The 27,685-nt window shown below is 37.3% G+C and overlaps 1 protein-coding gene across 2 annotated transcripts in view; it reads right to left on the bottom strand.

Annotated features, from left to right (window-relative positions):
• The window catches only part of LOC150106402 (solute carrier family 49 member A3-like), a 137,049-nt gene extending 112,714 nt beyond the window's left edge, over nucleotides 1-24,335 (bottom strand). Inside the window, exons 1-2 of one of the 2 annotated variants that reach the window (XM_090392423.1) lie at nucleotides 24,208-24,335; nucleotides 6,169-6,327 (exon numbers count right to left, since the gene is read on the bottom strand). In XM_090392423.1, the coding sequence (XP_090248549.1) occupies nucleotides 6,169-6,327; nucleotides 24,208-24,303 (255 nt within the window). In that variant the 5' untranslated portion in view covers nucleotides 24,304-24,335. The remainder of the gene's footprint in view (nucleotides 1-6,168; nucleotides 6,328-24,207) is intronic. The other variant, XM_090392424.1, reaches the window with a different exon arrangement.
• Nucleotides 24,336-27,685: the final 3,350 nt, after the last annotated feature.

Raw genomic sequence — 27,685 nt, 5'->3', positions numbered from 1 at the left:
TTTGGAAGAAGAATGTAACATTATGGAGGAAGCACAAGATGAGTGATAATAGTTAGCTGCATGAGGAGTACAAAGAGCAAGCAAGAAAGGTAACTTTCTTGCAAAAAATGCAGTATGAGCAGTAGCAACTAGCTAAAGAGGCCAAGAGAAATCCTACAGAGTTTTATTTTTCGATATGTGACCAGCAGAGGAAAGAATGACTATGGAAGGATGATACTGGTGGGATAAGATGATAGAAGGATGATACTGGTGGGATAAGATGATAGAAGGATGATACTGGTGGGATAAGATGATAGAATGATAACCACTGAGGAGGATATAATAAATTACTAATTATATGAAGAGCCAAAGGCTTCAATTCGGCAACATGAACTTATTTAAGTTAAGGGATATTACACCCCATATTGTTTCTTAGCCGAATAAGAAACTCAAAGAGTTTCATGCCGAATATAGAAACTATATATAAAGTTCGGCGATTCCAAGCATAAGCAAATACCTGGATAGTGCAGCATCTGACCCATTTGGTAGTGCAACACTGAGGCAACTCATAGTAAGGGTGGAGCAAGCTCCGATCACTATTCTTGGTATTTACCCATAATGTGAACTTAGCTTCATAAATTTACTTTCATCCTCATGAAAGTAACATCATTGAGAACTTGAGAGCAAGGAGGATCGACTGAGAGTGAGTGAGCAAGAGGTATATGAGGAACTGAGTAAACATGATGTCAACAGGGCTGTAGGACTTGATTACCTTGTGTTATGAAGGAATATTCCTGGGAGCTCACAACAAAGAAGTAAGTTAACAAATGCTAACTTATCTCTTTAACATGAGTCGTAGATTTGCACAAGCTCGAAAGGAGTGGAAAGAGAAACAGAGTTATGGTAAAAGGTGTTAGAAAGGCTAGTGAGGACACCAGGATTCATAATTGGGTTGACAACAATCTCCTCTTTAATGGACAGTATGGGTTTGCTAAAGAAATATCGTGTTTTAGCAATCAATTTACTATAACATGGTGATATATGCACTGGAGAAAGGAGATGCATACCCAGTGATATATTTGGATTTTGCTGAAGACTTTGATAAATTGCCACATGGCAAGCTCATAATTCAATTGGAACAGATGGGGATGGACAGCAGATTAGTGCAAAGGATTGGAGGCTGATACCTATCAGACAGCCAGTCTGATATGTATATCAGCAAGTTGTGTATAGGGGAGTGATATCTTAGAAGAGAAAAGTCACCAGTGGTGTGCCAGAAGGGTCTATTTTGGGGTTATTGCTGTTTAATTTGTATGTAAATAATATTAGGAATGGTGATATACTGAATGGTGATTAAGGCTCAGCCTACCAATGTATCAATTGTGGTAGTTTATGCACCCCATACGGATAGGCCTGAAAAAGAGAGTGAAGAATTCTATGAAAACTTGCAAACTGTTTTGGACTGCCTACCAAGGAGAGACATACTGTACATCTTAGGAGACTTAAATGCAAAAGTGGGAAAGAGTATGAGAGTCAGGCCAGAGTGTGGCATGCTTGGTCCGGGTGAACGTAACACCCATGGTGAAAGACTGTTGGAATTTGCCCGTGCTAACAGATTAGTTATTACCAATACCTGCTTCCAGAAACATTCACAACGGACCTATACTTGGACATCCAACATTAATAGGTCAAGGCACCAGATTGATTACATCCTGGCTCTCCAGCGGTGGAAGACAAGCATCTCTGATGTGCATACTTGTCCTGGAGCAGATTGTGGTACAGACCATCAGCTGGTAAGAGCCAAAGTAAGACTAAGACTTTGAAGACTTCCAGGTCAGGCACATTCCACTAGATTGGATGTTAGAGTAATTCCTAGTGGATTCACAGAAGAAACATCAACTCGGCTGGATGATTTTTTGGAGACTAATGAGGAAATCTCACCAGAAATGCTTTGGGAAGGAGTCAAGATGATAATACAGGATACAGCGAAGACGTATCTCGGCCCAATAAGAAAACCAAGAGACCCATGGATATCAGATTCAACATGGGAACTAATCAAAAGAAGGCGGTTGGAAAAACAAAGAGACACAGGGACCGAAGAATACAAGAGATTACATAGAGAAATCAGAAGAGCCATCAAGCAGGATAAGGAAAAGTTCTATACTAATAAATGTGAAGAAATAGAGTTCCAGATGAGAAGGCATAATTATAAAAGGATGTTTTATTTAGTTCGTGACTTAAAGCAGAAGTTTAAGCCTAAATTGAATGTCATCAAAGACAGGAATGGATCATTACTAACAGAAGAGTTGGAAATCAAAAACAGATGGAAAGAATACTGTGAGGAACTGTACAGCAGAGTGGATAAAGAAAATGTGGAGTCCTCCCACCAAGAAAATTTTGATTTGGAACCTCCTCCACTTAGGCATGAAGTTGAAAGAGTAGTTAAGCAGCTCAACAGCAATAAGGCCCCAGGTGCAGATGAAATCCCAGCAGAGTTAATTAAGGCCACAGGAGATGGAGGGATAAGAGTGTTTCGTAGATTGATTACAAGGATATGGGAGACAGGATCATGGCCTAGACACTGGAAGAAGTCAGTTTTTATACCACTACACAAGAAAGGTGATATGAAGGCATGCAAGAATTATAGAACTATTAGTTTGATATCTCATGCAAGCAAAATTTTATTAAAGATCATGCTAAATAGGATTGAGGCCAAAGTTGAGGCAGAGATGCCCGAGGAACAAGCAGGTTTTAGGAAAGGTAGGGGCACCAGAGATCAGATCCTTTGCTATAGACAGATCATAGAAAAATATAAAGAATTCAGACTCCCTCTGGTAATGTGTTTCTTAGACTACACTAAAGCTTTTGACTGTGTTGAGCATGTGAAACTGTGGGAAGTAATGGAAAGAATGGGTTTTCCTCAACACCCTATCAGGTTGATAGCCAACTTGTATAAGGAGCAAGAAGCCACAGTAAGAACAGGTGTTGGATTAACTGACTGGCTTCAAGTTGGAAAAGGAGTTAGACAAGGATGTTTACTTTCTCCTCACTTGTTTAGTATATATGCAGAGGACATCATGCGTGAAGCATTGGATGAGCTCAGGACAGGAATTACGATAGGAGGTAGATTGATCAGTAATCTGAGGTACGCTGATGATACAGTACTCCTTTGTAATGTAATGACATGGAAGAACTAGGACTAATTCTTGACAAAGTTAACAAGATCAGTAATAGCAGAGGACTTCAACTCAATTCTAGCAAGACAAAGATCATGGTTCTCAAAGGAAAAACAAACAGAGTAGCTCTTGAGAAACAAATGTATCTTAATGGAGAAAGAATTGAGGAAGTCAGCAAGTTTGAGTACCTGGGATCCATTATTAATGTGAACAATTGCTGTTCAGAAGATGTCAGAAAAAGGTTAAGAATGGCTAAAATAACAGTCAGAGACCTGTCTAAAATCTAGAAGGATGGATCTATCTCCATGGGAACAAAGTTGAGGATTTTGGATGCAGTTGTTTTTCCAACAGTGACTTATGGATGCGAGACTTGGAACCTAAAGAAGTTAGGTAAGAAACGGATATCTGCTTTTGAGATGTGGTGTTACAGAAGGCTGTTGAGGATATCATACACTGAAAGGCGTACAAATGAATGGGTGTTAGAAAAGATTAGTAGAACTTTAAGGCTCCTTAAGGATATTGACAGAAGAAAATTAAAATATTTTGGACACATAGAAAGGATGGAAGGAGGACTTCTCAGAACAGTAATAGAAGGTAAAGTTCCTGGAAAAAGAGGCAGGGGTAGACCATCAATGAGATGGATGGATGGCATGTGTGGAGTGACTGATCTTCAGAGAGTTGAGGCTGCCAGAAGGGCAAACAACAGGACTACATGGCGAGGCCTAGTGTGGAACATCATCGAGCATCGGAGTGACCATACGGCATCTGTAGATGCCCAGTGAACTCAAAAAAAAAAAAAAAAAATGGTGATATACAGCTGTTTGCAGATGATGTAAAGTTTGGAGAACTATGAGGAGTAGAATGGATGTTGTAGCACTGCAAGTGGATTTGAATGAACTTTGTGAATAAGTGAATGAATGGGACTAACAGTTTAATGTAGAAAACAAAATGTAAGCACAGATGGGAAGTAGATTGGTGGGATATCTTAGAGAAGGTGGAGGAGATGAAGCATCAGTAGATAGAGATCGATCTGAACTTTCATGGATATTTTGTTAAAATTGTAAGGACGGAACAGTGCATTATGGCAATGACGCAGAGAACATGGACATATAGGAGTAAAGATGTTAAGATTCCATTGTATAAGGTTTAATCAGACTGCATATAGATTATTGTACACAGATTTGGTCACCTGGTTTTCAAAAGGATGAAAAGATGTTGGAAAGTTTTCAGAGACAATTGATTAAGGTGATTTCTGGTCTCTGGAATGTTAAGTATGAAGACAGATTGAGAGTATACAGTTTACAGAATCTAGAAGAATTTGGGGGGGGGGATTAATCAAAGCATAAGTTGGTAAGGAGTTATTACCAGATTAATTTAATTTGAATCAGATTTTTCATAGAATAAGTGGAGATGGAAGAACATGAGGTTATCCCTGGAAGTTGTATAAGGAAAGCACAAGCAAGAGGTTGAGGAGCTGGTTTTTTTTACATGGAGAGTGGTGGTCAACTGAAAGTGTAGTGAGTGTGATGACAGTGAATACAATTAGTTCATAGTATGATGAAATATGTGTGATAAAGAACCTTCTACAAGGAGTCATCTGACTCCATGCATATCTGATAATAATAATAATGACTTTTATTAGCCAGAAATAACAATATGTAAGGTGATCTGCTGTCAACCATCATTCATGGAAATTTTTTTTTAGCTTTTATTCATTCTGCCATATTTAGAAAGAACTTGGTGCAGCTTACATGAGTTTTTATCATGATTTATCCAATTACAACCAAAATACAAAATGACATTTGTATTTTGGTTGTATCTATGTGACGGATCAACATTGCAATTCTGCTGCAAACTGTCCATATTATTATTATTGTTGTCTCCATGGAGTCAGAAGACTCATCATAGAATACCCTACATCAACACAAGAACCATTATTCACACAATACCTATCATACTTCTCCTTAAACTCATTCATAGACAAAGAACTCCCAACCACATCTGGCAAAGCATTCCACACATTCATCATCCTCCAAGCAAAAAAATCTAATCCTTGTTAACTACACTCTTATGCAATCTCAGGGATGACCTCCCTGTCCTCTTTCTTCAGCAATGCACTGTACAGAAAAAAGTCATCAGTATCAATCCTATAAAACCCCTTTAATAACTTATGCTTTTATCATACCTTCTATTATGCCTATCAGCAGTTTTTGGAGCCCACAGACTTTCAATCTATCCTCATAGAAAATATTCCATAGACCTGGAACAAACTATCACTTATCTCTGGATCCTCTCCATCACCAAGGATTCCAGGTGACAAGATCTGTGAGCAACAGTCCAGATATGACCTTATTAATGCCTTATAAAGTGGAACAATAACTTCCTTATCACTGCTTGTTAGTGTGTTCTTCAACAACCATTTAATTTGATGTGCTGTTTTGGCCACCTTTACAATATGCCCTCTAAACTTCAGTTCTCTGCCCACAATCATCCCCTAGTCCCTTGCATTGTCAACTTCTTCAGTTCCATCAATATAGCACAGAGCATATGATCTCATCCTCCCAAAGTGCATCACCTTACAATTAGCCACATTAAACTGGCAGCCATTTACAATAAACTTGGCCCATTACAGTCAGCATATTTAAGTCATCTTTTAAATCACGATGTTGAGCTGTCAACATCATGATTCTGCTGCAGATAACCACACAAATTCAGAAAAAAATAAACAGAATCAAAAACAACTAGTCTGCAGTTGTTTCAAACTCCAGTCTATAAGTTACACTTCACACATATAAATTTATGAACATATGACATTGTAGCATTGTCCAACATTTTTGTATGTTATGATTTTTTTTTTAAGAATTTGAGAAATGGTCTTCATTTTTTTCTAAAGCTGTAAGTCTGTTTATAATCATGTTATCAACGCATTGTTGATCTTTGTAATCATTAAAATGAAAATTTATATATAAAAAACATTAATATAACAAAAGATGAAGTAAGAGTTTGAACTTACTGCTTTTCGAAGACCATGTCTATCCACATACCACATCACAATTACTCCTGGAAAAATTGTACATATTAGTACAGACAAGGAGAACCAATTGATATCATTTTCTGTTACTCCATAATATTCAGATGCTACATTAGCCACAGAAACAAATGATATCCACACCTATACAAGATCCACATAAGAGACAGGAAATAAAATACTGCAAATGCTTAATACAATTAAAAAATGGCATTTAATTTCACTTCTACCATAATATACCTTGCATACTGTTATATATAAATTTTTCTTAATATATAATTAACATAATTAACATTAATATGGCTAGAATAAGACTAATTATCCAAATGTATAGTTATAATAAGTTTTTAATGCATCAAAGTAAATTATACTTAACAAAAAAAAAAGTTGTTTGCATCCTTAGGTAAAGGATGCAAACAACATCTGCACATGAAGTATTGTCACACCTTAGTAGTATACAGAGGCAGTGTACTTCATGTCATGTATAGTATAACAAGTGGAAAAAATTCCAACAACTTTCTCTAATTCAGAGTATTTTAATAATAAGGTGTGACACCATTTGGCTACTCATATATGAAAATAAGACTTCTGCATTACTTCAACCTTAGTATCACCTCTGTGTCTGGCTCCCACTGATGAGACCTCAATAAAGGTTGAAAGCATCTCTGCTCGGTGGTGAGGGAGCCTGCCACAGTATAGAGCCAACCGGTTCTCAGAGTTCTTTGCAGTGGCAGGGTGAGCCTGTTACTGAGGGGAACAACACAGAGTTTCTGATATTTGATCCTGGGGATCGCTCATTATTGGGTGATCCGGGGGGGGGGGGGGATCTCACGAGTTTTGGGAGAGGTATCCCCGCACTTAAACAGGGGAAATCGGTCTGGGTGGTGACCTTTCCCATAATGCATAGCATTGTACATGTCTGCAATGTGAAGTTATTAGCCTCTTCATACAAGTTGCCCCAGTCCTGAAAATAGTTCTGAAGAAAACTTGTTTGCTTACACTTGGATAAAGGATTAAACCAAGTATATAATTTCTTGGTATCTTTAATTTAAAGAGGTCATGGTTTTAATCACAAAGATTTAATCACCTGATTTTCATGGGGATGAGGATATCTTGGAAAGGGTCCAGAAAAGACTGACTAATGTAGTTTCCAGTCTGTGGAATGTGGGGGTATGAGGATAGACTGAAGGTATGCAATTTGCAGTCCCATAAATAGGAGAGAGGGGGGGGGAGGGATATGATTGGTAATAATCCTTTATTAGGAATTGTTACCAGATTAATGTGAAAGAGATTTTTCATCAAATGGTAAATAGGAGAGAGGGGGGGGGAAGGGATATGATTGGTAATAATCCTTTATTAGGAATTGTTACCAGATTAATGTGAAAGAGATTTTTCATCAAATGGAGAAAGGCAGGGATAAAACAAGAGGTCATCCTTAGAAACTGTATAAAGGTGTGACAAAGGTGAGGAGCAGGTTCTTTGAATAGAGAGTGACTGCTGAGTGGAATGCCTGAGAATGTGATGTGTGCAAACAATGATTTTAAGGCATGGTTTGATGACCTTTGTGCATAACAGTAAAGACCTCTCATGATGAGTTGACTTCATGGAGGTCCAGTGCTAAAATTTATAATACGGATACTAAACTACAATTTTAAAGACATTTGTGGCATTAACAAATACTTTTTAAACACAGACATATGTAAGAATGTTTTTTTTTTGTATATGTGTATTAAAAATCACATGCAAGGTTAAACAATACAACAGGATGACAAGCAAGGAATAGAGATTAAAAGGTTTGTGGAAAATCTGTGTGAAATAGATCAGAATCTATTTCACACAGATTCTGATCACCTTGATTCCTTGATAAGTGGCAGAGAAGATCCAGAGGTGAGTTACAAAGATTGTTGCAAGTCTGCGGAATGTTTCCTATGAGGACAGATTGAAGATCTACGGGCTCCAAAAAATAAAATGTGGCAATGCCACAAGGCTTCTGAGGGGTGGGGGTGAAGAATAATGGAGGGACTAGAACTAAATGAACTCGCATTACACCAAAGGTTTGAGTAAGTGTAGGATAGTTGTTAATAAAGCTATCAGTTATATGATGCATAGTTTTAGGAAGTGTGTGAGCATACATCAGGGATTAGGAAAGTTACTGTTCCACTTTATAAGGCATTAATAAGGCCACATCTGGACTATTTCACACAGATTCTGATCACCTCGATTCCTTGATAAGTGGAAGAGAGGATCCAGAGGCAAGTAACAAAGATTGTTGCAGGTCTGCAGAATGTTTCCTATGAGGACAGACTGAAGATCTATGGTCTCCAAAAACTAGCTTATAGGCATAAGACGGTAGCAAATGTAAGAGTGTGGTTAACAAGAGTGTCAGGACTAGATTTTTTGCTTGCAGGGTGGTGAATGTGTGGAATGCATTGCTAAAGTTGGTAGTAAGTGCTTCGTCTGCAAATGAGTTTAAGGAGAAGTATAACAGGTATTGTGTGAATAATGGTTAGTGTGTCAATGTAGAGTCTCCCACAATGAGTTTTATGACTTCATAAAGTTATCCATTATAATAATAATATGGACTATGTCCTTGACTTGATGCTTAATGGGGGGGGGGGCGAATCTTGCAATATAAGTCAGGCAAAATAGTGCCATTACTCACAGGAGTAGCATCGAGACAGAGTCTCCAAAGACTATTCAGCCTGTATATCTGCAATAGCAGACTGAAGTAATAGAGACTACTAGAATATATGATTGAGAATGAAGATCAGAATGGACCTGTAGAACAGAAGTCATAATATGGTATTATTTTTTTTAAGACAATCCTATCTATGAAGGATTATAAACCTATAATAATACGCTAGTAGTTGGACGGGAAGGGCTGATAATTAGAGATCAAACATGGCCTTTGTCATTTTTAGGATTCCAATTAGCAGTGTTGATTGCACACCATGAAATAACAATTATCTACCACTAAAGGATTTCTCATCCTTATCTACTGTGCATATCCTTATCTACTGTGGATTTTTGACTTTTTGCAATATATTCCTTGAATTTCAGCTGTCTACTATCACTCCACTACCACACTGTATGTATGCTGCCCATTTCCTCCTTTACTTCCTACAGTATATGCCTAACAAATTCCAAAGTTCACTTTCACTTAACTCACCTATTGTTTGTGCCAATCTATTCCAAAAGAAACTAAATCACTATCACTCTTTATAAGATTCTCAATACAAGTATATAATAATATCTATCTGAGCATGAATCAGGTAGTAAGAGATCTGAGACTGAATTTAGGGAGTATGTAGTGTAAGAGGGATGATTGTGTTATACCTAGAAAACACACTCATTGAGTTGAAAAGACGAGCAATGATAATGAATAAGATGACACTGCAAATGTGAAATAAGTGGATGTGCTTGGATTGCATTTGAATGACGGGAGTTATATGTAGGAGATAGATTGCATTTGAATGAAGAATGACAAAGGCATTTGGAGAGGCTGCTGTAGCTTTCTGGGTAAGTGGTGTGTTAGAGCAGGAGAAACTAGAGTTGCCAAGATAGAAGGTAGCAGGGATGGCATCATGCAAAAACAGTAGCTTGGTGGAAGCGAGGAGAAGGAGGGAGTACAGTATACTGCAAAGAGTAGTAATAATAGTTAAATATTTAAAATGCACTGGTTTTTCTATACAAATGTCAAGAGTATTAGGAATAAAAAGAATGAATTTAAGGCATTGATTGATTCAGTCTGCCTGAAGACTATTGGTATTAGTGAAATGGGATTGACAGAGAAGAATGTCTTGACAGAAATAGAAACTGAGGGGTATAGCATATTTTGGTAGGATAAGGAAGGTGTGGTGGAGTGTTACTTGTGGTTAAGTGATAAGCTGTGCCTTCTCAGGGTAGAGAATCAAAAGGTAAACAGTAGTGATGGCTTTGGGAATATAAGGTGTGAGTTGGAGAATGTTAGCAGGATGTTTGTTGATATAAGCAGAAAATATAGAGGATGATGAGTATGAAATGACAAATTAAGTAGTTTCACAAGTTCAAAACAAGTGATAATTGTAGAGGATTTCAACTATAACAATATAAACTGGGCAAAGGAAAGAATATTAGTAACAAGGCAAATGAATTCCTCGAATGTTTGTGGGACAAATGTCTGAGACAGCATATGATAGAGAAAAAATTAGGATTAGTTTTGGATTTAGTGGTAACAGCAGAGGAGATCTAATGGTCACTGAGATGCCACACTTGTCCATGGAATTCAGACATGAAGGATCAACAGAAATGTAGAAATATCAAGGAGGAAGGAATTTTATGTAGAAAATTAGACAAGTGATTATGATACTTGGATACCAGTTGGGGTTGCACAATGGATGGAAATGAATAAGATGACACTGCAAATGTGAAATAAGTGGATGTGCTTGGATTGCATTTGAATGACGGGAGTTATATGTAGGAGATAGATTGCATTTGAATGAAGAATGACAAAGGCATTTGGAGAGGCTGCTGTAGCTTTCTGGGTAAGTGGTGTGTTAGAGCAGGAGAAACTAGAGTTGCCAAGATAGAAGGTAGCAGGGATGGCATCATGCAAAAACAGTAGCTTGGTGGAAGCGAGGAGAAGGAGGGAGTACAGTATACTGCAAAGAGTAGTAATAATAGTTAAATATTTAAAATGCACTGGTTTTTCTATACAAATGTCAAGAGTATTAGGAATAAAAAGAATGAATTTAAGGCATTGATTGATTCAGTCTGCCTGAAGACTATTGGTATTAGTGAAATGGGATTGACAGAGAAGAATGTCTTGACAGAAATAGAAACTGAGGGGTATAGCATATTTTGGTAGGATAAGGAAGGTGTGGTGGAGTGTTACTTGTGGTTAAGTGATAAGCTGTGCCTTCTCAGGGTAGAGAATCAAAAGGTAAACAGTAGTGATGGCTTTGGGAATATAAGGTGTGAGTTGGAGAATGTTAGCAGGATGTTTGTTGATATAAGCAGAAAATATAGAGGATGATGAGTATGAAATGACAAATTAAGTAGTTTCACAAGTTCAAAACAAGTGATAATTGTAGAGGATTTCAACTATAACAATATAAACTGGGCAAAGGAAAGAATATTAGTAACAAGGCAAATGAATTCCTCGAATGTTTGTGGGACAAATGTCTGAGACAGCATATGATAGAGAAAAAATTAGGATTAGTTTTGGATTTAGTGGTAACAGCAGAGGAGATCTAATGGTCACTGAGATGCCACACTTGTCCATGGAATTCAGACATGAAGGATCAACAGAAATGTAGAAATATCAAGGAGGAAGGAATTTTATGTAGAAAATTAGACAAGTGATTATGATACTTGGATACCAGTTGGGGTTGCACAATGGATGGAAAAGCTAGAGGAAGAGCTAGAAGTCAGCAGTGCATGGAAGCTAGTTGAGAAATATTTGGCAGTATTAATCAAATTACTACTACCAAAAATGGATGTAGGAATTGCAAATAGAAAAAGAGGTTATGAAACAGAGAGAGAGAGAGAGAGAGAGAGAGAGAGGGGGGGGGGGGGTGAAGAACAATTGAATGAGAAAGATAAGGCTTGAACTAAGAAAGTGGCATCAATGTGGTATAGAGAGAAATGAGAATTAGAATAAAAATCAATAAGAGCTCATATACAGAACTGGACTGATGAGGGTAATATGAAAGGCTGCATGGATATGCTAAGGGGCATTCTTGTTTTACTAATCTGGTGGCCTTTTTTAATAAAGTAATAAGGGCAGTGGATGAAGGAAAAGCATACCCTGTCATTCTTTCTGGATTTGCAAACACATTTGACAGGGAGTAGCACGATAAGTTGATATTTAAGTGTATGGGCTTAGACACTAGACTAGTGGATTGGAAACTGATAGATATCAGAGTTGTATGGGGAAGAAGGGAATAGAAAGGTTACATGGTGATTCTGCAGGATTGAGGAGATTATTACTAATAGATGAAGTTTCTTAAGAGGGTTTGAATATTTGAAAGGTGGGCAAATCAATGGAACTATACTGGAGTAAGTGCAGGAGACAAGAGATCTTGGATTTTAGTTTGGTTTATTTGGATTTATATGAGGCAGTGCATTATGTGTGTCAATTGCATGCTTTCTAATGGCTGGTATGTGTGCACTGCAGGATGAAAAACTAAGTTTCGAGGAGGAAAAACCCTGCTACCTCCGTATGAGACCGACTACCTCACCTTCAGTTGAAAAGCCCCGATAAAGGTTCTTCGTGTCCTAGACAGAATTTAAACCCAAGTCTTTCCGACCAAAAGGCATTGTCGAAACTTAATGATCTATGGAGACTCAGGAATCTTGGAATGATGAGTGATAGAAATCTTAAGTTCAGGGAACATATTGCAAAGACTGTAAAGATGACACAGAGAACTGCTGAAGTAACGAGGAGGACACTGACCAGCAGAGATAAGAGGGTAGTAGTAGTATAATTGTATAGGGCTTTGATCAGGCCATATCATGGTTACCTTATTCTAATATGGTCACTAGGATTTGAAGCAGATGAAATAACTGCAGAGACGGCGGAGACAGATAAAAATGATATCAAGGCTGCAAAAAAGCTGGTTATAAGGATAAACTGTAGATATGTAATCTGCAGAGTCTGGTGGAAGAGAAATGAAGAGATGATTGAGACATTTAAGCTAATGAGAGGTATTTACTGGATTGAAACTGAGGAGATTTTTTCGTCTGTTGTGAGGAGAAGGTACAAGGACAAGAGGCTATCTTTAAGTTGCAAGATGTAATAAGAGGATAATACATTTATTTTTTGTGTGTGTGGAAAGAGTAGTCAAAGCATGGAATGCATTACCTGAGAGGATGGTGAGAATGCAGACAGTGAATGAGTCTAAGACATGGAATGACAGATTGTGTTGTCTAATTGAACTCCCATGATGAGTCAATCCACAGAAGACATTAATGATAAAGTTCATTATTATTTCTTCTTATTTAATGGATAGACAAATTAGTTTGGCTGGAATCAATCTTCCATTTTTTTTGTGTTCTACAGTCTCAATTTCCTGTTAAATGGTAGTATAAAACTTCACGAGTTCAACTGCTGTTTCTGGTATGATTTGTGTGGCTGTTTTGTACAAATTTATTGTCTCTATCTGTCTAACTCCACTGGTGTCCAGCATAGCAGCCAGAAGAGCTAACACATGTTAGCCAACCCACCACTATTAAAGACTACATTATCTGTAACGTGGTGGAGAATTTTGTAGCATGCTACACATGTTGCATGTATGAATCCTGTGGATTAAAAATGCAGTAGGTGAGAAAGGGAAGGTGTATGCGTGTATTAAATGTAGGCAGTAAGAAGCACTTGTGAATTGAACGCTACTGCCTTGAGCTTTGACAGCAGAGGTAATACATTAAAAATGGATGACAGCCAACTTGTAGCTGTCAGTGTGTGAGTGAATGTCAGGTAAAAGCAGAGAGAGACAGAGTAAGAAAGAGAATTGCTGAGAAAGGAAACAAAAGGCATAAAAATTCAGTTGAGGAAGTGGAGGAAATTATTAAGAGACTAGAAAGGTTAGTTACACAAGGAGAATGAGAAATGGTGTGAAAGAACAAGGGAGTGAAGAAGCAAGAGATATAGGTCGACCACCTCCTTATCCCTACATGTGACTACTTTGTATCATGTAGGGATACTTTATCTGTAGCATGGTGGAGAATTTTGTAGCATGCTACACATGCTGCATGTATGAATCCTGTGGATTAAAAATGCAGTAGGTGAGAAAAGGGAAGGTGTATGTGTGTATTAAATGTAGGTAGTAAGAAGCACTCGTGACTTGAATGTGATATTATGATGCACGGTCTTCACTACACTTGCAATATGTCTTCTAAATTTCAGTCTGTTGACAACTATCACTCCCAGATCTCGAATCTCAACCACTTCCTACAGTACAGCACAGTCAATATAGTACCCAGCTTTACATTTTTGCATTTATTAATATTAAAACTACAACCCCACTCCGTTGTCCACAAAAATCTATTCAAATCTTCCTGAAGGGAATTAATATCAACAGTGCTACTTATGATTCTCCCCAACTTTGAATCATAAGCAAACAATTGAAGATCCCTAGTCAGTTCACACGATACCATTTACAAACAAGTTAAACAGCAGGGGCCCCAAGTACAGAACCCTGGGAGATGTCACTGGTTACCCTCCTTTTTTGAGACAATGCTCCATCATACACAACTTGCTGGTATCATTCAGAGAGCCAATCTCCAATCCATCTAACCAATATGCCATTTATTTCCATCATCTGCAGCTTGTATACCAACTTATCACGTGGTAGTCTATCAAACGATTCCGCAAAGTTCTAGAATATCACCACTGTATATGACTTTCCTTTATCTAACACACTCATCACTTTGTCATAAAATGCATGTAAACTGCTAAAACAAGATCCTTTACAAATCCATGCTGACCAGCATAATGTCCATCACAAACTTGTATTCTATTCCTAACAAATCTTCCAAATGCCTCGACTACAACTGCAATTATACAGACTAGTCCATAATTGGAAACTTCTGTCCTAAAATCATGCATGTGGGGTGGTACTATTTTGCCTTCTTTCCACTCCTTAGGAACCTTAGCCACTGGAAGACTTTCATTAAATAACCAGGTCCAGGACATAGCTAATTGTTGTGCACATTCATTAAGAATACACGGTGATATGTCATCCATTCCCACACCCTTATTAACATCTAACCATCAACACCTGATGCACCTCCGATTCTTTCCCTTCTAATTCTCCTAATACTTGCCTCCCTTCTATATATTGCATGGCATCATTTATTATTAACTATTAAATTTTATTAACTACTAAATATCTCTCTTCAGACTAATCAAAATATCATTAATATGTAACAGTAGTGAACTTAGAACAGAACTGTGGAGAATTTTCATTAAGGTTTAGATCTTCTGCATTGAAACTCATCAGGCCACCTATTCAGAACATTATTTGTTATATATCCTCAATTTCTGTTGAATATCCTTTCCTTCATGCTTACACGGTGATCATAATACATCATGAAAATTATGGAAACAACTACCATGTTAGAGTAAAACTTTAGTTTAATATAAACCAAAATAAACACTCAACGTTTCAACCTTCACATTAAGGTCATCATCTGGAGTATATATATATTCTTTTTTTATATATAAACTGACTAAAAATCCGAGGATTATAACAAATTGAGATTTATTTGATACCGACATGTTTCTTCAGGATTGACTTCATCAGGCGTTAAGAACATAGAAAGCTATTAAAAGACACTAAAAAAAAAAAAAAAAACATTGAGACACCCTAAAGTTATAAAATTATAAAGGAATAAATTCGACTGTAAATTACAGTTATTATGAACTTGAGCTATAGTCCGTGTTAAAGTTCTATTGTTGTACACCTGTGCGTGTGTGATTCCGCGAGATCTCCAGTATCTGATAGTAGAGCTGAAAGAGTCAGGCAAATTATAGCTGAGCTTATTATTCATATGAAGAGGGTACAAGGTAATTTCTTTTGACTTGACATTTGTGACGTTCTACCTCATCGTGGCAAATGTGCAGGTTTGAAGTTGTTGTCCAATTTACTTCATGTTGGTGGCTTTCTTTATTTGTGTTTATTGAAAAAAACAGGACATGGCCTGATAGGGCAGTAGCCCTGGTTCTCTTGTAAGCAATGTCTCTCTGGTGTTCCTCGAGACGTAGGAGGATATATTTCTCTGTTTGGCCATAGGAAGATTTTCCGCACTCACATGTGATTTTGTATACAACTGAGAATTGTAGAAGTTTGCGAGTTTGTTTGTAATTGCTCAAACCTGATCTTATTTTTGGAAGAGTCGAGAAGCACATTTGTATGTTAAACTTCTTTAAGATTCTACTCAAATTTTTGGATAGTGTGCTGATATATGGCAAGGAGATATAACCTTTGGAGTCGTCCTGTGTCTCTACGTTGCTACATTGACGGTGGAATAATTGTTTGTTAATACTTTTTAAAGAGTAGCCATTGCTTTTAAAGGTCCATTTAAGATATTGTAGTTCTTTTTTTTAGTTCTTCTTCATCTGACAGTACAGATCTTGCACGATTCGCTAGAGTTGATATAATACCCAACTTCTGCGCTGGATGGTGATGTGAGGACACATGCAGATATCTGTCCGTGTGTGTTGGCTTTCTAAATATAGAGACTTTTATTGACTCAGGCATCTTGGTGAGTTTAACATCTAGGAAACAGAGGGAACTATTTTCTTCAATCTCCATGGTCAATTTGATATCTTGATGGAGGTTGTTTAAGTGGTTGAGAAAACTGTGAAGATTCTCAATACCATGTTCCCATATGAGGAATATATTGTCCACATATCTAAGCCAAATTCTTGGTTTTAAACTAGAAGAGGAGATTGCCTTTTGTCAAAATCCTCAAAAAAAATGTTGGCTAATATAGGAGAGAGGGGGGGATTCCCATTGCCAATCCTTTGACCTGTTTATAAAGTTTACTTTCAAATTCAAAATAGCCAGAGTGTACACAGTGAGATAGTAGAGAACATTTTATTTGAAATTTTGTTCTTTAAAATATCGAGAACTTCTTGTGTTGGAATGTTGGTAAAGAGTGCTACCACATCAAAGCTATATGTATATATATAGCTATGTATATATGTATATATACATACAAAGAAACAAGCTGCAGTACAATCTACATGACATGCTAAAGTTACTGACCAACCGTTACAACTATAGGCATAACCTCTGGTGTAAAAAGAAAAAATATTATATATTAGGTTACAAAATTAAATTAAGCTGGAGAGCAACATGCTTACAAAAAGGGGGGGGGGGGGGGAAAACCTTAATAAAATTAAAATTAAAAAAAAAAAAAAATTACTTACATAAGTATACATATAAATTGCAACAAACTGGTATGGATAGTGGCCAATAAAAGCTGAAAAATTGCTTCGAGTCCTAAAGCCAGGGTTTGCTGGAAAACTAAGTGGACTGAATGTGTGCCATCCAAATTCTTGAGATTTTTATGCCACCATTATTATTAAGATTAGGGTGGTTAATCAAAATTTCACAGATTGCTTTAGTTGTGATGATTGGTCAGTAACTTTAGCATACCATGAAGATTGTAATGCAGCTTGTTTCTTTGTATATATGTGTATACTCCAGATGATGATCCTAATGTAAAGGTTGAAACGTCAAGTGTTTATTTTGGTTTATATTAAGCTAAAGTTTTACTCTAACACGGTAGTTGTTTCCATAATTTTCATGATGTTTTTTTGAATATCTTTCACACTTCTTGGTTCATTTAACAGTCTTTCAACAAACCAAGCAGTGACAGAACCATACTAGAAAATTTTCGAGAAGAATGCAAATTGGAGTACATATCAATACTTAAAATAAAAATAAATCAGCTAATGCCTTTTATTCCCTTATAGGGAGTAGGCAAGGCCTTTATACCCTATCTAGCTTTTGGAGACTGAGTGGGCAGTTCAATCTCCACCGGTAGCCAATCAGAAATAGCTGGCCCATGTCTATCACTAATTATAGCAGCCACCGATGAAGAGACTGGCAAACATCTCTTGGTACCTAACAAGATATGTCACTGTCTGTAATAATGTGGGTACTACAATCAATTTTCTTGAATTTACAGGATGAAAAACCCGCTTGCCCGTGCCAGAGATCGATTAACTTGGGAACTGGTCAAAGAAAGGCTTAGAAAAAGTTCCTTCAGTCGATGACTAGACTTGAACTTAAGTCAAACTTTGAGCGACCAAGTGCAGAGGACATAAGCACCACTTCCACTGAGCTACAAAGGCCTTGAGCTACACAGGCCTCAATACTTGAGGTAGAAAAAGCTGTCAAAAACTTGAAATGTGAAAAGGCAACTGGAGCAAATGATATTTGACCAGAAATAAGTATAAAAGTTTTGCAGTGGCTACACCGCATAATTCAGAGGTGCTGATCAGAAGGTCAAATTCCCAATGATTGGAGCAGAGCTATCATAGTACCCATTGTATAAAAAACGGAATAAAGCTGAATGTGAGAATTACAGGGGAACTACTAAGTGTTTCAGGTAAGATTTATGCAAGCATACTTGAAAAGAGGTTAAGAAAGATTATGTAAGAGAAACCTGGAGAAGAACAAGCTGAATTCATGCCAAATAGAGGTTGTCAAAATCAGATTTTCACTTTAAGACAAATAGTTCAGGAATCGTGGAAACACGACAAGATCTGTACTTTAGTTTTATACATGTGGAAGAGGTATATGACAAGGCGCCCAGAGAAAAGCTTTTCAAAATACTTCAATTATATGGGGTGAATGGAAGATTATACACAGCAATACATAGTCTATATTTAAGTTGTCAGTGAACAGTTACAACCAAAGGAAATACAGGAAGATGGTTTAATGTAAAATCAGGGATAAAGGCAAGGATGCACATTATCTCCACTCTTATTGATCATTTATATGGATCACATTATGAAAGAAAGTGGCATTAGGCATGATAAAAGAACTGGAGATGTCAAACTTAGCTTTATGCAGAAAATGTTGCACTCCTAAACACATCTAGTGCAAGTCTCCAGTACTCTCTAACTAAACTGAATAACAGCTGTAATAAACATGCCCCGAAAATCAGCAATAAAAAGAGCAAAACTATGAAAATAGGCAGGAACATAAAAAACATCAACTGCATTCTGAATGGAGATCCTATAGAACAAGTAAAATATTTCTGCTATTCAGGCACAGTTTTTAGCGAAGATGGCAGGTTAAATCTGGAAAGAGATGACAGAATAAGCAAAGCTAGTATGGTGGATAGCCAGCTGAATAAATTTATATGGAATAAGAAAAATTAATTAACCAAAACACCAAACTAGCAGTATACAAGACTGTATTCAAACCACAAGTTATGGATCTGAAAGTTGGGTTAGAAATAAAGCACTTGATCAAAGACTAGAGACCACAGATATCAGGGTTCTGGGAAGAACTATTCAGGTCAAAACTATTAAAATAAATCATGATGGCATGAAAGAGTTAACGAAAGATGAGCGAGTGGCGTTGTATGGCGACTCCATTATTAAAGGTGTGCTAGAGGATAAAATGCACAAGGTATGTTTTCCAGGCGGTAAAATAAGTAGAGTGATTGAGGCATTGGATATGAGGCGGGAGCGAGCAAAAGAGTTAATTGTATTAATTGGTACAAATGATTTGAGAGCATGTCAAAATGAATGTCAAGAGACTGCTTGGAAAGATAAAAGAGAATAGTGTGACAGGAAGGGTGGTCAGTGTGTTGCCTAGGTATGATTGTGGTGAAATGAGGCGGAGAGCAAGGATTATGAATGGTATTCTGGCTGAAATGTGTGAGGAGATGGGTGTACAGTTTGTTAATGTGTGGAATGAGTTTGAGGGACGAAGTGAGCTGTATGGGAGCAATGGACTGCATTTGAGTGGTTATGGTGTGAGTCGCTTGGAGAAACTGCTGCTGGAAGGTAGAGAAGTGAATAGAGAAAATGAATCAGATCGAGAGGGGAGTGATGTGGAAGAGCAGGAGAGTAAGACAGGAGAGATTGAAGAAGTGGAAATGAATGGAGAGGTGAGTGGTATGAGTATAGAAAATGAGAGAATGGGTGTGCAAGAGGAGCAGGGAAACGGGGAGGCCCAGGGTGGACAGGGATACACAGCGTGAGAAAGGTGGATGCTCCAAGAGGAGGTGAGAGCATGTGTAGGCAGGAAAGTAATGGGATGACCAGGGATCAAGAGGAAACAGATGTTGTTGCAAAGGGTTCTAAAATGAAGAAGCAGAAAGAGAAATGGCCCCAGTCCAGCATGGAGAGAGCACATCGAGTGAATGGTATCAGTGGAACTAGCTGTAGATCCAGAAATGAGTTGTTGTGTTTGTATACCAATGCTAGAAGCATAAGAAACAAGGCGGATGAAATGGTTGCACTAATTGTGTCTGTGTACCCAGAGATTGTTGGAATAAGTGAGACATGGTTAGATGAGGATGACATCCTGGCAGGAATAGAGATGGAAAGGTACGATGTGTTTCGTGAGGATAGAAGGGATAAAAAGGGAGGGGGAGTGCTATTGATGATAGAGAAAGAGTTATGTCCATACAAGGTAGAGATGCAAGAGGGAAATGGGGCCAGTAGTTTTGAGGCAGTATGGTGTGAGATAGAGGTGAATAGAATCAAATACTTGGTGGGATGTTGTTATAGACCTGGTAATGTGGATGGTGGTGATAGTGAAATGTATAGTCAAATAAGCCAAGCAAATAAGAAAAGGGTGATCATTATGGGTGATTTTAATTATGGCAATATAGACTGGATTGAAGAGATAGCGACTGGAAGTAAAGAAAATGAGTTTCTTGAGTTTTTGAGGGATAACTACCTCAGACAGTATGTAACAGAGGGCACACGAGGATTAAGGGTCTTGGATTTGGTCATCTCATCGGAGGATGTAATTATAAATGAGATGTCTAATCATCCACCAATTGGTGAAAGTGACCATGAGGTGATTACCTGGGTGGTTGCCAGCAGTGCAAGGACCCCTGTGAAAAAAGGGTATATGTGGAACTACAAGGGGGGTGATTATGAAGAGCTCAGGAGACAGCTTGCAGATGTAGCATGGAATGAGGAGTTAGCTGGAAAAGAGATCAATGCAGCTTGGGGGATTTTCAAAAACTATTTAGTAGATGCAATGTCTAAATGTATACCACGGGTGAGAAGGTTAAATAAGGTAGGTGTGAGATGGATGAATAAAGAGATTAAGCATGCAATACAGAAAAAAAAGGCATTGTGGAGACAGCATAAGAGAAGTGGAAGTAACCAATTTCATGAGGTCTACAAAGACCAGGCAAGGAGGGTGACTTGGTTGGTGAGAGTAGCTAAAGAGAGGTATGAACAGCAGTTAGCTAATGAAGCCAAAAAGAAACCTAGGGAGTTCTTTCGATATGTAGCCAGCAAAAGAAAGAATGATTATGGAAGGATGACATTGACTGGAGGAAATGGTATAAAGACAGCTGATGCAGAATGTGTTGTGGAGATACTTAATGAGCAATTCATAAAGATCTTTCAATCTTGTGAATGTGACTTCATGGAGAGATTAAGAGCAGTTGATGATGGGGAGGAGAGACTGACTGTAAGTGAGAAGAGGTGTTTGGGGAGTTGAGTAAACTAGATGTAAATAAGGCTGTGGGACTTGATAATATATCACCACGTATTCTGAAGGAGTGTGCCAGAGAGTTGACACCTGCCTTTACATATTTTTTTAATACGAGTCTTGCACTTGGTCAAGTTCCTAAAGAGTGGAAGGAGGGCAAGATTGTGCCACTTCATAAAGGAGGTGATCGAACTCAAGCATCAAACTATAGGCCTATCTGTGTGTCAGGTGTTGTGGTTAAGTTGTTGGAGAAGCTTGTGAGAACTAGGATCCAGAGTTGGGTTGACAACAATGGTATAATCTTTGATGGACAGCATGGATTTGCTAAAGGGAGGTCATGTTTTAGTAATCTACTTACTTATTACAATAAAGTGACTGCTTCCTTGGACAGAGGAGAAGGATACACAGTAATATACTTGGATTTCGCAAAGGATTTTGATAGAGTACCTCATGATAAGTTGACAGTCAAACTAAAGCAGATGGGGTTGGATATTAGATTAGTGCATTGGATTGGAGACTGGCTATCTGATAGGTATCAACAAGTTGTGTATGGGGGTGCAATATCCAGGAAAAGGAAAGTCACTAGTGGAGTGCCTCAGGGGTCTGTTTTAGGGCAATTACTATTTAACTTATATATTAATGATATTGGTGAAGATTTGGATGGAGATATTCAGTTGTTTGCAGATGATGCAAAGTTGGGACGAACCATAAAGAGTAGTGAAGATGTTGTGGCCTTGCAAGAAGACTTGAATAAATTGAGTGATTGGGCAAGCAAATGGGGATGTGAGTTCAATGTTGCAAAATGTAAAGTTTTAAAATTTGGAAAACAAAGATGGGATGCAGAATTTATGCTTGGTGAGAATATATTGTTGGAAGTAGAGGAAATAAGAGATCTGGGGGTGATAGTGGATAAGGATCTAAAATTTAGAGGACACATCGCCAAAATTGTGAAGACAACACAAAGACTTCTGGGAATGATGCGGAGGACACTGACATGTAGAAGTAGGGAGATACTTGTTCCAATGTATAAGGCTTTGATTAGGCCACACTTGGACTATTGTGCCCAGATTTGGTCACCGGGTTTTCAGAAGGATGAAGAGATGTTGGAAAGGGTCCAAAGGCGACTGACTAAGGTAGTTTCTGACCTCTGGAATGTTGAGTATGAGGAAAGATTGAAAAGATGTAATTTGCAGAGTCTAGTGGAGAGAAGGAAGAGGGGAGATATGATAGAGACCTACAAGTTGGTAAGGGATTGTTATAGGATCAATGGTGGAGAAGTTCTACAGAGAATAGTGGGAGATCAGGGGAGAACCAGAGGTCATCCCTGGAAACTGTATAAGGAGGGTGTGAGTAAGGGAGTGAGAGGCAGGTTTTTTTCGTGCAGAGTTGTGAGTGATTGGAATGCCTTGCCTGAGAGCGTGGTGTCTGCAAGTAGTTTGAATGTGTTTAAGACACGGTATGATGAGATGTGTGTGTAAGATAAAAGGACCTCCTAGATGAGTCTTTGACTCCATGAGGTCTTGTTTAATAATAATAATAAGAAGAAGAATTAGGGGAGTGAACCAATGGCAGAATCATATTAAAAATGAAGATATTAAAAAGGAACATGACATTATTACCATTCAAGAATCTGTCAGAACTACTACTCTAAGGTGATATAGTGACTTAAATAGAATAAGTGAAGAAAGGTTAGCAAAACAGGTGTTTGATACCAAGATAACAGGTAAGAGACCGAAAGGAAGACCAAGGTCTAGGTGAATTGATTCTGTTAGCCTGCCTTAGAAGCACAAAATGTTAAATATGACAATATTGAAGTGCTCGAGTAATAGACTGATTTGGGGAAAATTGTTGTTAGGAGATTAATAATAATGTAAATTTAATCATGTGGTGCTATCATAGTAACCTGAATACCCCTTTCAGGTAAATATCATGACTGATGATGTATCAGATGTTTCTTTATTACAATATTTTACCTGCAGTAGTTCATCGTTATCACTTTTTTTCTGAGATTTTTTTATAAAAACTTTCATAGGAGTTCTAGGAAAATAATAATTTATGTAGCATTTCCATTCCACAGTCTCAAAAAGTTTAGAAAACACTGACCTAGATAATTACCTGCATCAGTGGATAGCAACCCATAGATGTAGTCACGAAGTTGTATCTGGTATGATCCCAGCAATTAAACATATTAAAACAGATTTAATACACGTGATGTTTAAATTATTGTTATTTTCCATAACATATAGTTAGCATTTCTGTCATACATGCAAGAAAATCTGCATGGAGACTGTTGGCTATTAATCTAAACTGATGTACTAAAAAAAAAGTGGACCATGAAAACTTTGTGTACATTATTTGGTATTCATTAAAGAAACATTAAAAATGATAGGCCACTCTAATATAATACTTTAAGCGAAATATATATATATATATATATACACACATATATACACATACTATTTGCTATTAATCTAAGCTGATGTGTTGTATGACAGCTGGTTTGGGTCATGTATTGATGACTCATCGAGGGATGAGTATTTCACTCCCTGAAAGTCTCAAATAATAATGAATAACTTGGGGAAACAATATTTTTTTTCAATGCATAATAAATCTTTCCCACTGTCTATTATCAAACCTAAACAGTACATTCTGAGACGGACTGATGGTTTTTAGTAATATTTCAAAGAGAGGGGTTGTTTTAATTTTCCTACTGAATTAACGACATTATCAGTTGTTAAGCATTCGTCAGTTAATAATAAAGCACGTGTATATATTTTAGTTAATAACCGATGCAAGCAAAACACAATATATATATATATATATATCCAGAAATACTTACAGAAGCAGAAGTAAAATTTAAACCAATCACAATGAACAAAACAAACCATCTTCGTTTGTAAACTCGAAAACCTTCCACTCCTACTTCCTCGGCCATACTTACATATGCATTAATTTTGACAACCTTTGTTATCAGCTGATTTTCTTTCACTTCTGCTACTTTCTGATATCCAATATGAATTTATAGTCATATTCGTTTATTTATTATTATTGCTTAATAAAGGCATTCGTATTTCTTGTTTGTTTGTTTGTTTTCTGTACAAAAAAGAAACAAAGCTACACCTTGGATATTCAGGACAATCAATAAGGAAAATTATATTTGTGTGTGTATATTTTTTTTTAAATTATATTTCTGTGCGAGTGTGATAAAAGATATTCTCAACTGAAATACAAAAATAAAAGTGTTCATGTAATAATAATAATAATAATAAATCCATTAACGTCCTTTTGTTCACAAAATGGAGCAGCCAGAGCTCTTTAGCCCTAACTAACTTTTTTGAAAATCGGTTGGCAACTGGGTTTCATCCTCCATCACTGATAGTGAACTCTAATCTAGTAATGAATCAAAGCTTTTAAGGAAGCGATTCGGCAATTGTAACTCGACACCCGCTAGGACTTACTTTAAGTTTCACGATGGATTTTTTATGCTCCCTAGTAAAAAACTGGAGTTTTCAGAAAGAGGGGACCTTGGTTATCTCTGTTGAAGATAGTCTAACTTGGGAACCGATGAAGAAAAGCCTAAAAAAAATTCCTGTGGTGAAGAAAACAGTATCACCATTAATTTCTTACAAGAGAAAATACCAAGGGCCTACAAGTACTATTTTCCTACTACAATATATTTATTTCTAATCAAGAAAGAGTGTGCTGCATAATAAAATACATCTTGTTTTCAAAGTTTCTCCACCGCACAGTTTCCGGTTTTATTTATCATTACCTTTAATTACTTTTTTAATTATAATGACACAAATGCTGTTAAAATAAATACCATTTCAGTAACTGATAATTCCGTGAAGAGTGTCATGAACCATCAAAAGAACGAATACAGCATTCAGTATGCCTATTATTATTATTATTATTATTATTATTATTATTATTATTATTATTATTATTATTATAGTTCAAAAACAAACCAGACTAAAAGTATACAATACATTAGCCATACCAGTCTTAATGTCAGAAAAAAAAAAATCAGCTAACGCCTTTTTATTCCCGTATACGGGAGTAGGCGAGGCCATTTAGCCCTATCTAACTTTTGGAGACTGAGTGGGCAGTTCAATCTCCACTGGTACCAATCGGAGATAGATGGCCCAAGGCTATCACTAATTAAGCGGTACACAGTGAAGAGAGACGGCTCAAATGTGCCGCCATCTCGTGGTCCCTAACCCTAACATAATATATTTAATGTCTGAAAATAATGTGGGTTCTACGGTCGATTTTCTTGAGTTTACAGGACGAAAAACCCGAGTTTCCGGGAGGAAAAACCCGCTTGCCCGTGCCAGAGATCGACTAACTCGGGAACCGGTCGAAAAAAGGCTTAGAAAAATTTCCTCTAGTCGGCGACTAGATTTGAACCACCAAACCCTTCCTTCGTGCGGTCAAGCGCTGTAGAGTGCAAACACCACTTCTACTGAGCTACACAGGTTAATGTATGGAAGCAAAATCTGGACAATAAACCAAAAAGACAAACAAAGATTAACAACAGCAGAAATGAAGTTTATGAGAAAAACTGCAAAGTACACCATATTTGATCAAAAAAAGAAACGAAGAAATTATGAAAGAATTAAACCAAGAACCAGTAATAGAAAAATTAAAAAATATAAACATAAATGGATGAAACACGTTCAAAGAATGAAAACAGAAAGATTACCAAAACAAGCCTTAAAGTACAAGGCATTAGGAAAAAGAAAACCAGGACGTCCTCTTAAACGATACAACGATGACTTCTAAGGCCGGAACAGGCTACGCTAGGCCTAAATCCTTAATATGTATGATTATTATTATTATTATTATTATTATTATTATTATTAGTAGTAGTAGTAGTAGTAGTAGTAGTAGCAGTAGTATTGTATGGTATCTCCAAGGAATCCAAAGACTCGTCCCATGCTATCATACCTCTCCTTGAATCCATTCCCCATATCAGGGAACACACAACCAATTCTGACAGTTCATTCCACTCACTCACTACTCTGCTCTGCACGCTCCTACTAATCACATTCATACACACCTTCCACGGATGGCCCATAGTTCTCTTACTATTTCTCATATAATGAAAAATGTCACTTCCATCAATTTTATAAAATCTCTTTAATATCTTAAAGGTCTATATCATGTCCCCTCTTTTCCAGCTATCAACTAAACTTTGTAACTAGCAAGCCTTCAACCTATCCTCATAGGAAGTATTCCACAGACGTGTCACTATCTTGGTTGCTCGTCTCTGAATCCTCTCTACCACCTCCTGGTCGCCAAGAAATGTAGATGACCAAATTTGTGTACAGTAGGCAAGATATTGCCGAATTATAACATTATAAAGAGGGGGATAATACCTTCTCTATCTTTATTTATCAGTGTGTTTTTCAACATCTAAGTCACTGCGTGCTGCTTAATTAGTGATAGCCTTGGGTCAGCTATCTCTGATTGGGTACCAGTCGAGATTGAATTTTTTTTTTATGTAATCCTGTGAGCTATTTTAAGAGAGAAGAGCTCTGTGGCTATGTGGAAGTGGCATTTGCACTCCATGGCGTGTGGCTACATGAATGAAGACTTGGATTAAAATCTAGTTGCCGAATAGAAGAGCATTTTCTAAGCATTTTTTCTATCGGTTCCTGGGTTAGTCGATCTCTGGCATGGGCAAGCGGATTTTTACTTCCGGAAACTCGGGTTTTTCGTCCCATAAACTCAAGAAAATCGACCGTCGAACCCACACTATTTTCAGACATTAACTCTTCAGTGATAACTCTTAGTGATAACCTTGTACCAGCTATCTCTGATTGGCTGCCAGTGGAGACTGAACTGCCCACTCAGTCTCCAAAAGTTAGATAGGGCCAAAACGGCCATACCTACTCCCTGCACGGGAATAAAAGTTGATAGATGATTTTTTTTTAATTTTATTAAGAGAGACCTCCAGAGAGTCAGAAACTCATCGAGGAAGGCAATACCATTCGCATCAGCTGTCATACCTGTTCTTGAATTCATTCACGCTACTTGCACACACAACATCCAAATGAAATTCATCCATGCAATCTATTTTGGATGCAGTCAGGCACTACTCGATGGGGATAAAATCTAGCCTAACCACCTTCTTGACAGCATTCTCTACTTCCATAGATGCCGTAGCATACTTTCCCCATCCTCCATAAAATGAAAAATTCCATCTACTGAAATTATGTATAACACCTTCAGAAGTTTGGAAGTCTCAATCATATTACCTTCCTTTCTCCTGTTTGCTTACAAATTCTTAATCTGTCTTTATAATCTCTTTC

Source organism: Typopeltis vanoorti, chromosome 5, assembly GCF_054136105.1.
Source record: "Typopeltis vanoorti isolate ZY-2024b chromosome 5, IOZ_Tvanoo_1.0, whole genome shotgun sequence".
In the NCBI taxonomy this organism is placed as follows: domain Eukaryota; kingdom Metazoa; phylum Arthropoda; class Arachnida; order Uropygi; family Thelyphonidae; genus Typopeltis; species Typopeltis vanoorti.
This window is presented reverse-complemented; position numbering and strand designations above follow the sequence as displayed.